At 41.1% G+C, this 12,418-nt stretch overlaps 1 protein-coding gene across 3 annotated transcripts in view; it reads right to left on the reverse strand.

Moving 5' to 3' along the window:
* Window positions 1-12,418, reverse strand: part of GRID1 (glutamate ionotropic receptor delta type subunit 1) — a 1,428,863-nt gene that overhangs the window by 339,448 nt on the left and 1,076,997 nt on the right. For all 3 annotated transcript variants that reach the window (XM_040320512.1, XM_040320513.1, XM_040320514.1), the window contains exon 7: window positions 4,049-4,210. In XM_040320512.1, coding sequence (XP_040176446.1) covers window positions 4,049-4,210 — 162 coding nt within the window. The remainder of the gene's footprint in view (window positions 1-4,048; window positions 4,211-12,418) is intronic.

Below are 12,418 nucleotides of genomic sequence, written 5' to 3' on the forward strand. Positions count from 1 at the left end.
CCAGTGCTCCAGTTCTTTGAGTAGGCAAATTAATTCCTCCAGATGGCGGCTTTCCTCTTTTCCCCTCTGATCGCCCCCCCAGGATCCCAGGCAGCCCTTCTCGCCAGCCCTCAAAATAAACTCGCAAAATGCGAGTGTATTTTTGAGGGCTGATGTACAGTATATACCGTATTTACTTTTGGCAAAATAATTCAATTCTTACTATATGTATTGATTTTTGCAACCAAATTAAAAATGTTGCAGTCAGTGAAAAATTACTTTTTCTTGGTTTAGACTAGAGAGTGTAATTTGGGATAATTCCATTTGTTTCATGTAGTGTTATTAGGGTTTGTGTTTTTTTTTATTTATTTTTTTGTGTATATTGGATTTTGTGTATATTGGATTACTATTTGTATACTGTAGTAAACACACAGCTCCCGGTCCTGTCAGGGGAGAAATGCCTGACCGTCTGTTCATACAATGTATGAACAGCGAACAGTCATTTCCCCTAGTGAGGCCACCCCCCCTACAGTTAGGACACACCCAGGGAACATACCTAACCCCTTCCCCGCCCCCTATTGTTAACCCCTTCCCTGCCAGTGGCATTTTTATAGTAATCCAATGCATTTTTATAGCAGTGAAAAAAAAAAATGCCATAAAACTACCCCCTATTTTGTAAACGCTATAACTTTTGCGCAAACCAATCAATAAACGTTTATTGTGATTTTTTTTAATGAAAAATATGTAGAAGAATACGTATCGGCCTAAACTGAGGAAAAAATAGTTTTTTTATATATTTTTGGGGGATATTTATTATAGCAAAAAGTAAAAAATATTCATTTTTTTTCAAAATTGTCGCTCTATTTTTGTTTATATCGCAAAAACTAAAAAACACAGAGGTGATCAAATACCACCAAAATAAATCTCTATTTGTGGGAAAAAAAGTACACCAATTTTGTTTGGGAGCCACGTCGCACGACCGCGCAATTGTCAGGTAAAGCGACGCAGTGCCGAATCGCAAAAAGTGCTCTGGTCTTTGACCAGCAATATGGTCTGGGGGTTAAGTGGTTAATGGATCTTTGGAGACATTTGAGTTTAGGAACCGATAAGGTGTGATTTCCCGGAATTCTATTTGGTATCCTAAGGATACCGTGGAAATCACCCATCTGTCCAATGTACCCCATTACCAAATCACATGGGGGGTGGGATCTGGGGGCTTGCAGATTCCGATAAGCCCCCTGCCCACAGACCCCCACAACCACCTGGCAAGGGTTGTGGGGATGAGGCCACGTCCCCATGTTGAGGGCATGTGGCCTGGTACAGTTCAGGGGGGGGGGGGGCGCTCTCTCGTCCCCCGCTCTTTTCCTGCGGCCTGCCAGGTTGTATGCTTGGATAAGGGTCTGGTATGGATTTTTGGGGGGAACCCCATGCCATTTTATTTTTTTGGGTGCAGAGTTCCCCTTAAAATCCATACCAAACCTGAAGGGCCTGGTATGGATTTTTGGGGGAACCCCACTGCATTTTTTTTATTTGGCGCAGGGTTCCCCTTAATATCTATACCAGAACTGAAGGGCCTGCTTTTTTTATTTTTATTTTTTCAATGACTTTTATTTACTTTTATCTGTATTGCCGGGACCCGACAATTCATCCTAGCCGCGAGTAGTTTTAAATTACTTTTTTTCCTTTAGAAATGTCATTTTGTGCAGAGACTGTTATAAACATGGGAAATATGCGCTAATTTACAGGCGTACTATAGACACCCCCATGTAACTTTAGGGAACAAACTTGGAGCTTTCCTTAAAAAGCTACAAGCTGCATCAAAAATGTTATTTCTCTTGGACCAATGGGGCCGTAAACATTAAAATCCTTTAAAATATTGCAGAGTAGTTCCGCAATTACTACTCTGCCCTTTACAACTTAAAGGACTGTAGAAATACCCCCTCACCTGAACCTATAGCTATACAAACCCTCTTATACTCCATTCAGCTCCCTAACTGAACTTCTGAACAACTTCAAGACGTTTTCTTCCCGCTCTCTGAAAAATATGTAAAGCTATCACATCCTTTCCCTTACATAAATCCCCAGGACCTGACAGTTTTGTAAATGATTATTATAAGACATTCGCACATGATCTAATATCTCAGAGTAAAAACTACCATACTTCACCCAACTACAAAATATGCAGGAATAGGTGCGCTTAATATCACATATTACTATAAGCCTATGATCTTATCTCAACCCAGAGCACGGTGGAAATCAGCGCTGTGATTTCCTTGAAATAAAAATGACTGACTTAAATTTTGATCTTAAACTTCTCCTAGGAGCAGTATGGATCCAAAGATTTTCCCATAAATACATGCTATAAACTATCACAGCTGCATGGAAAGTATGGAACTCCATTATGGATATATCTCATGGACTCTCTCAAGCAGCATTACAACATTTACCACATCAGTCTTTTGGAACTGCTTAAAGCAGATATCTCCTTAATGAACTGAAACACAGCTGGAATTAACTCTGGCACATTTATATTTACATTCTAAGGCTGGGTTCACACTTGTCCAACAAACAGTCCTACATTGGGAGCCTCATGTAGCATGACGTGTGAAAATCAATGTTTCCCTGAGAGAGCTGTCTTAACTGGTCCTACACAAGTCGGTCCGACTTTGAAAATGCTCCCTGTACTACTTTTGGTCCTACATTGATCCTACTTCAACCCATTGAATATCATTGAAGTCAGACCAAAGTAGTATCCTGTTCATGAAAGTAGGATGGATGTAGGACCAATGTAGGATAAATGTTGGACCAATGTAGCAGAGCAAAGTAGGATGAAAGTAGTGTAGTAGTGTGAACCCAGCCTGATCCGGATTCCTTTCAGGAGCTTTGCACTGCCTACTTAATAAAATCCTTCTCATTCTATCAAATATCTTCAAGTACGACATGCCCTGCACCGCTTACTAGTGACTAGTGATTCTTCCCTGCCAGAAGATTTTTTGAAACTCTCCTCCTTTTCTAGGATTACAACTTATGCCGCGTACAGATGGTCATTTTATGCGATGTAAAAAAACGACGTTTTCTGTGAAGTAAAAAACAACGTTTTTGAAACTTCAATTTTAAAAAACGATGTTGCCTACACACCATCGTTTTTTCACAGTGCTCTAGCAAAGCGAGGTTACGTTCACCACCTTTTTCCATTGAAGCTCGCTTCATAACTAGCTTCTGGGGATGCGCGGGTGTAAAAACGTTGTTTGAAACGTTGTTTTTTGCTACACACGGTCAATTTCTGTGAAGTAAAAAACGACGTTTTGAAAAACGACACATAAAATTTAAGCATGCTTAAATTTTTTTTGGTCGTTTTTCAGAAGACATAAAACAACGTTTTCTCCCACACACGGTCAATTAAATTGCTGGTCAAAGACCAGAGCTACGTACGCCGCACGGGCCTATTGATTTCGACGTGGACGTAAACGATGTAAATCCAGATTCGTGGATGACTTACGCAAACAACGTAAAAAAATCTAATCTCGCGGCGGGAACAGCGGCCATACTTTAACATTGTTATTCCACTTAATAGGTGGAATAACTTTAGGCCTGCTAATGCCTTACAGAAACGGCGTAAATCGACTGCGGCGGCCGGGCGTACGTTCGTGAATCAGCGTATCAACTCATTTACATATTCTACGCCGATTGCAATGGAAGCGCCACCTAGCGGCCCCCTGAAAATTGCAATCTAAGATAGGACAGCGCAAGCCGTCGTATCTTAGATATGTTTAAGCGTATGTCTGTTTGAGCATACGCTTAAACATAGGTCGGCGTAGATTCTGAGTTAGGTCGACTTATCTACTGATAAGTCGGCCTAACTCTACCTGAATCTACCTACAAGTCACTACTCTGGGGCTACAAAATTCTCATTATTCCCAATTGTGACAGTTCCACAGTGGGTCAATCAATAACCACCTTTATGTCCCCATGGGAGGAAAATTAGTAAGTCTTTTGATCCCATCACACCAGAAAATATCAGGTTTTTGTTACCAGGTTCAGATTAAAGTAAACACATGGAAAACCTTACCTTTTTTATTGTATCCAGCATGGACTTTCCTCCATTCCAAGGTTTAGTTGATTTTCTCATGCAATTCAAACTTGCCATACTGTGCCACTTCCTGTCTTCCAGTTTTCGATGGAATGCATTGGCTAACATCAGCACACTGTCATACAGATACAGATTGGACACCTGAAAATGATATACACATTTATTATACTTTTTGAATAAATAAAAGTGATAGACAAAATAATCATGTAATAATGCTAGTTGTTGACCCCAATCAAAGTTTGGTAATTTTGGATTGCAAAGACCACTTTTTAGCCCATAATATTAGATCAATGCACAGTATACAGCACATTTCTCTGAAGTTATTAACTCTTTCGCCTTGCAGGATTGCCAAACAATAGTTCTGGTCTATAAAAAAGAAACAGGGAAAACACAGGGATCTTGAGCTTTTGCATACAGCAAGTCATTTGGCTACCTATTTTTTGAATCAAGCCTGCAAGCTCATTTCCATGTGGAAGCATACAATACAAGTTCTTTATTTAAAGAGTCTTAAGATTCTAAGATATTTTCTTTAGTATGTTCAGGGCTAAACTAGTTTTATGATTACATTATTTAAACAGATACATATGGAATATTGAGTTTGAATACTTTATTTATCACACACTTGGAATACAACAGCTTTGTGTGAAAGCTGTTGTGTGAAATTGAGACCGGAATGAGAGACAAGCTCTCTTTCCTACATTTTAGAACCCTGAGAATGAATGACAAGGCCATGTGGGCTGAACCACGAGCAGTTTTTGAATTGTGACAGTGGGTGGCAGGAGAGGATCCTCTAACCACTGTCACAGTGAGGTGGAATTGGGGGGGGGGATAGGAGGCAGGAACTGGAGAGTGGAATATGTTATGAAAGGGAACGTAACCTTTAAACACTTCCCGACCGCTATACGACTATAGACAACGGCACTTTAAAGAAGGATATCTCGGTAACGGCAGCAGCTGCTGCTATAACCGAGATATCCATCTTTAGTGTGAGCAGTCCTGTAAAAGATAACGGTGGTCTCTGCAGCGCATTCGCCGCTCTCCCGCACCCTCCACTGCTTACCGGAGCCGTCGGTAGCGGCGGAGGCGATCGGGTCCTTCAGCCTGCTGTGTGGGGATGCGAGTGAGGGCAAGATGGCCCCCACCCGTCCCCATAGCATAGCATAGCAGGGCGGAAGTGACGTCAAAACTTCAGTCCCGCCCATGCGTCTTAAAGGCACATTTGTTTGTTGTCATTTAAGTCTAAATATGAGATTGAGGTCTTTTTGATCCCAGATCTCATATTTAAGAGGACCTGTCATGCTTTTTTTATATTACAAGGGATGTTTACATTCCTTGTAATAGGAATAAAAGTGATCAATTTTTTATTTTTTTTCCCAGTGTAAAAAATAGAAAAATAAATAAAAATAAATAAGAAAAATAAATACATTTTAAAGCGCCCCGTCCCGACGAGCTCGCGCACAGAAGCGAACTCATACGTGAGTAGCGTCTGCATATGAAAACGGTGTTCAAACCACACAAGTGAGGTATCGCCGCGATCGTTAGAGCGAGAGCAATAATTATAGCCCTAGACCTCCTCTGTAGCTCAAAAAATGCAACCTATAGAATTTTTTAAACGTCGCCTATCGAGATTTTTAAGGGTAAAAGTTTGACGCCATTCCACGAGCGGGGGCAATTTTTAAGCGTGACATGTTGGGTATCATTCTACTCTGCATAACATTATCTTTCACAATATATAACAAAATTGGGCCAAATTTATTGCTGTCTTATTTTTTAATTAAAGTGATTTTTTTCCCAAAAAAGTGCGCTTGTAAGACCGCTGCGCAAATATGGTGTGACAAAAAGTATTGCAATGATCGCCATTTTATTCTCTAGGGTATTAGAAAAAAAATTATATAATAGTTTGGGGGTTTTAAGTAATTTTCTAGCAAAAAAAACTGTTTTAGTCTTGTAAACACCAAATCTGAAAAACACCCAAGGTACTGAAGTGGTTAATAAATAAACCCCTTGATTATAAAGTGTATGTAAAGCAAAAACTGTTTATGAGTTTTGGATAGAGTACAAAACAGTAAAGTCCCATGTCAGCTTTTTTTGCTGTCTGGTGCCCATTAGCTATACAAACACCATCAACAGTTTCCCGATTATAAAAGTGCTTCACAACTCTCGTTCACTATGACAATTTCAAAATTATGGATTTTAAGTACTGGACACAATGGCCACCAAGAGAAATAGAGATAGTAACAATAAAAAAACATAAAAATGCACCATAACTACCATTCAGATTTTGCAGCATGCAATTTGCTTATAGAGGTGATTAAAAGTAGTAAAATATGGGATTTAACACTCTGTTTTTTAAAGCAGTCCACAAGTATATCAAGTAACATTAGAACAAACAATAAATAGATTTTACATTTTTATCTTTGTAAATCAACCCCAGTGGGTTGAATAAAAACACAAAGGAGGTGGATGAAAAAAATCCCCCACACCAAGACATTGTGGGGCAGATTCACGTACAGCCGTGCAATTTTGTGCGGGCGTAACGTATCTGATTTACGTTACGCCTCCGCAACTTACACGGGCAAGTGCTGTATTCTCAAAGCACTTGCTCCGTAAGTTGCGGCGGCGTAGCGTAAATCACCCGGCGGAATTCAAATTTGGCAGGTAGGGGGCGCGTATCATTTAAATTAAGCGCGTCCCGCGTCGAACGAACAGCGCATGCGCCGTCCATAAAATATCCCAGTGTGCATTGCTCCAAATGACGTCGCAAGGACGTCATTGGTTTCGACGTGAACGTAAATGCCATCCAGCCCCATTCACGGACGACTTACGCAAACAACGTAACTTTTTCAAATTTCGACACGGGAACGACGGCCATACTTAACATTGGCTGCGCCTCATAGACCCAGGGGCAACTTTACGCCGGGAAAAGCCTAACGTAAACGTCGTAACTTTACTGCGTCGGCCGCGCGTACGTTTCGGGAATTCGCGTATCTAGCTAATTTGCATATTTAACGCGGAATTCGACGGAAGCGCCACCTAGCGGTCAAAAAAAATGCAGTTTAGATCTGACCGCGTAAGAGACTTATGCCTGTCGAATCTAATGGATATCTATGCGTAACTGATTCTAAGAATCAGTCGCATAGATACGACGGCGCAACGCAGACATATGACGGCGTATCTGGAGATACGCCGTCGTATCTCCGTTGTGAATCTGGGCCTGTATTCTGAAAGTGGGACCCGCCACAGTCAGAATACCCTGACCCTGCTGCAACCACTGATTGACAAAAGTTCTCCAGCAGGGCATACTTAACATTGGCTGCGCCTCATAGACCCAGGGGCAACTTTACGCCGGGAAAAGTCTAACGTAAACGTTGTAACTTTACTGCATCGGCCGCGCGTACGTTTCGGGAATTCGCGTATCTAGCTAATTTGCATATTTAACGCGGAATTCGACGGAAGCGCCACCTAGCGGTCAAAAAAAAATGCAGTTTAGATCTGACCGCGTAAGAGACTTATGCCTGTCGAATCTAATGGATATCTATGCGTAACTGATTCTAAGAATCAGTCGCATAGATACGACGGCGCAACGCAGACATATGACGGCGTATCTGGAGATACGCCGTCGTATCTCCGTTGTGAATCTGGGCCTGTATTCTGAAAGTGGGACCCGCCACAGTCAGAATACCCTGACCCTGCTGCAACCACTGATTGACAAAAGTTCTCCAGCAGGGCATACTTAACATTGGCTGCGCCTCATAGACCCAGGGGCAACTTTACGCCGGGAAAAGTCTAACGTAAACGTTGTAACTTTACTGCATCGGCCGCGCGTACGTTTCGGGAATTCGCGTATCTAGCTAATTTGCATATTTAACGCGGAATTCGACGGAAGCGCCACCTAGCGGTCAAAAAAAAATGCAGTTTAGATCTGACCGCGTAAGAGACTTATGCCTGTCGAATCTAATGGATATCTATGCGTAACTGATTCTAAGAATCAGTCGCATAGATACGACGGCGCAACGCAGACATATGACGGCGTATCTGGAGATACGCCGTCGTATCTCCGTTGTGAATCTGGGCCTGTATTCTGAAAGTGGGACCCGCCACAGTCAGAATACCCTGACCCTGCTGCAACCACTGATTGACAAAAGTTCTCCAGCAGGGGACAGCCACACACTGATCAAAATTCAACCAGGCAAATTTCAATCAGTGTATGGCCAGCTTAAGGATACCGACAATGGTTGGAGCAGTAAAAGTCAGAAAACTTGACTTGTTGGCAGAAGTGGGCAGCATTACATTTTTGGAATACTAAAGGGATAGCTGTATCAAACACATTTATTGGAATAGGAACTGGAGAGCTGAATAATGATTCTCCTGTCTTTCCATCACTAGTGCTGCCAATCAATGCTTCTTTATATACACAGTATGGACTGCAGAAAATGTGCATACTGTATCTGTACTTCCCCTTCCAAACAGTGCATGACCAAGCAGCAGAATATTATGTCATAGACATGTGCAATTAGTTTTGGTCCGAATATAAATTTGGACACATTTTTGGCTATTCAGAATGAGAATCATCAACGTGCCCTCCACATGAGGTGCGTGTTGATTCGGATAAGTGCCTCTTCCCCACTACCCTGGCCTGGTGGTTGTGGGGATCTGTGAGCGGGGGGGGGATTATTGGAATTTAGAAGCCCCCTTCAAACAACATTTGGGGGCCCCAAAATCCCGGCCTTCCCCTATGTGATTAAGTATCGGGTACCCGTATTCATTCACCAAAAAGTGCTCAAAAGATTAATAAAAACACAAAACGAGTTTTTGACAAGTCCTTTGTTAACCCTTTTTATGCAGACCGTACGCAAATATGTGGCCTTGGCCTGAAGGGGTTCTACCAGGGTGATGCATGCAGCTGCACACAACATCCTGGTACAATCTTTTAAAACCGATGCAGCTCGCAGACGCTTGGCTGTTATACCAAGAAGCGGAAAGAGATGTTGTTCCCCCCCCCTACTGCCACCTTCCATGGCTCGCCTGGGCTCTCCCGTCTCACCGAGAGGGCTGAGCGACCAACCGGCAACAAATGTCAGAAAAAGGCTTAGGCATTAAGGGGTTAAAGGGTTTGTTAACCCATCTATATAAAACTATGCCAGCCCCCTCTATTAGAGGCTGGCATAGCACACTATGTCATCTATGTCAATAGTTTTAAAAAAAACAAGCAGTCTAAATACCTAATTTGAGCTGCTTCAGGTTGATCACATCAATCGCCGCCGCTTTACAGCTCTGATGGATTGCTTCTGTGGGAGGGGCCGTGATCTCCCCAGCTGATGTCAGAGGGAGATCATGGCCCCTCCCGCAGAAGCAATTCATCAGAGCTGTAAAGCAGCCGTGGGTGATGTGGCTGGCCTAAAGACAGCTCAAATTAGGTATTTAGACTGCTTGTATTTATTAAAAATACTGACATAGTGTGCTATTCCAGCCTCTAATAGAGGGGCTGGCTTGGCCCATTGTGATAAACAAGATTCCAGTCTAATCAGATTAAGACAGCCATCTTCTTTTCCATCAGATGTTTTGTGAAGTCTTCTTTTTTAGTACCAATACCATTATGTTTTTACATGGGGATATAGGGCGGTGCCATTCACAACCCAGCCCCATGATAAAAAACAAGGTCCCTAATTAAAGAGATAATTATTAACACACTTATCAGATGTATTGGAAAGTTTCCATTATTATTATTATTATTATTATTATTATTATTATTATTATACAGGATTTATATATTGCTAACAGTTTGCACAGCGCTGAACAAAATTACGGCAGACATTACAGTTACATTACAATTTGGTACAAGAGGAATCAGCGGGCCCTACTCGTTAGAGCTTACAATCTAGGAGATTTATTTCTCTATATGTTGTTTCTCTTGTGTTTATAGGGGTGTGTTAATTACAACCTAACCCCATTGTTAAAAATAAGGTTTAGTCTAATTAAACCTAGAAAACCATTGTTATTCCTAATAGATGTTTTTGAAACTATGTATTTTAATTATATACATTTCTTATGGGTTTCTTGCTTTTTTGTATCAATAAAACCAATATGCAGGGGTTCTAGCCCATAAGATAGGAAACCTTTTCATGTGATATGTCTTTTAACCACTAGATGGTGGTATGGACAGATTGTATGAATGTTTTATTGAATCAAATTATCCAATATCATGAAATTAGAGATTAAACATTTTTTTATTCAGTATATTTTTTACCTAATGTGGTTTATATTCTAATTATGTGATTGAATTAAGGAATATGATGTCATTTTGACATTTAACATACGTGATTTTGAGTCGATTTTTTTTTTAATGATTAAATACATTTGCCATTGTTTTATTTGTTGGAATATGCTTGTTTGTAAAGGTGAGACACCAAGATGTACAGCAGTTATGATATTACAACTTTTTCGGGTTGATTTAAGCTTAGATGTATTAAGATTTTTGTTGACCAATCAAATTGCATGGTGAGGTTTATAAAGCTACAATAAAGTGGCAAACGGGTAAGCTTCCTGATGATGTGTTGACCACGAAATGCATTGAGTCTGCGTGCTTGCCCACATTAACGTCACTTCTGGTACTATTGGTTCTGACTTCCGGTTTGTTGGAACGCACACCGCAACTTAGAGGAACAGTGTTTATTTACTCTGCTGCCTGCACATGTTGATGCTGACTTATTAGCACCTCAAAATGTAAGTGTGCATTCACTTTACTTGGATATTTGTTTTAATAAACGTGTTGCGCTATGATACATATTTTGATTCTTCCGAACTTTATTGTTATATAAACCTAAAGAGACATTATGGATTGAGCTTTAAGCTAAGGATTACCCCCTTCTGATTTATATCGCCACCCAAGGGATCTAATTGTTACAAGGCCCATTATATTTATACATCTGGTGAGTTTGTATTTCTCCCACACAAATTATGGAGGAGCACGAACAATCAAGAATACCTGTCATTACATAAATTATTCTGTTTTCACTGTGTTTGGATTCCTCCTGAGGACTTTCTCCCCTTTTAAAAAAAAAATCACTTTTGTTTGTTTTTGTGGAACATTACTATGCACTAAAGTGTCTTTTTATGAAGCCAGGGAGAAAGCCTTGCATTACTGTGTGGAGTTACAGACAGAAGAACAGGAAGTGAGTATTTCTCAGAAGAAATAAGGACATTTAAAAGCAAAATCGAAGGATGAAGTAAGTGAAGGAGGACTGCACTAAGGTAAAGGAAGCTATTTAAAAAAAAAATTACCTTTACAACCCCTTTAACCTCTTGATGACCGAAGACGTCTATGGACGTCCTCGGCTTTGTGCGGTGATATCTGAATGATGCCTGCAGCTACAGGCATCATTCAGATATTGCCGTCTTCAGCCACCGATTCTGTGCACGATAAGAATGATCAAAGCGGCAGTTCCACTGCTTGATCGTTCTTATAGGCAGCGGGAGGGGACGTCCCCCCTCCCCTCCCGCCACCATCCGGTGCTTTTCCGGGCTCTCCCGTGCCATCGGGGGCCCGGAGAGCGAATCGACCAGCGCTAGCTGGGAAAGCATAGAGATGACTGATGACCAGATTGTCACCAGTCATCTCTATGACCGTCGGAGGTCCAGGCGCAACGTTATGACGTCACGCCCGGTACCCGTAAAAAAACAAAGCCACAATCGCGGCTGTCGCCATTAGATAGGTGATTTTTTTTTTTACGATCTAATGCTTAAAAGCCTGGAGGAGAGATGTGGGGTCTTATTGACCCCACATCTCTCCATCAAGAGGACCTGTCACAGTGACTCCTATTACAAGGGATGTTTGCATTCCTTGTAATAGGAATAAAAGTGATAAAAAAAATATGTAAAAATAAAAAAATTAAGTAAAATAAATATATATTTTTTTTAAAACGCTCCTGTCCCCGGTAGCTCGCGCCCACATATGTAAACGCCGTTCAAACCCCACATGTGAGGTATTGTCGCGTGCGCTAGAGCGTGTGCAACAATTCTAGCACTAGACCTTCTCTGTAACTCGAAAATAGTAACCTGTAAAAAAAAAATTAATGCGTTGCCTATGGAAATTTTTAAGTACTGAAGTTTGGCGCCATTCCATGAGTGTGCACAATTTTAAAGTGTGACATGTTGGGTATCTATTTACTCGGTGTAACATCATCTTTCACATTGTACAAAAAAATTGGGCTAACTTTACTGTTTTGTTATTTTTTAATTCATGAAACCATTTTTTTCCCCAAAAAAAGGCATTTGAAAAATGATTGCGCAAATACCTTGCGAGAAAAAACGTTGCAATGACCGCCATTTTATTCCCTAGGGTGTCTGCTA

Source organism: Rana temporaria, chromosome 8 (genome assembly GCF_905171775.1).
Source record: "Rana temporaria chromosome 8, aRanTem1.1, whole genome shotgun sequence".
NCBI lineage: Eukaryota > Metazoa > Chordata > Amphibia > Anura > Ranidae > Rana > Rana temporaria.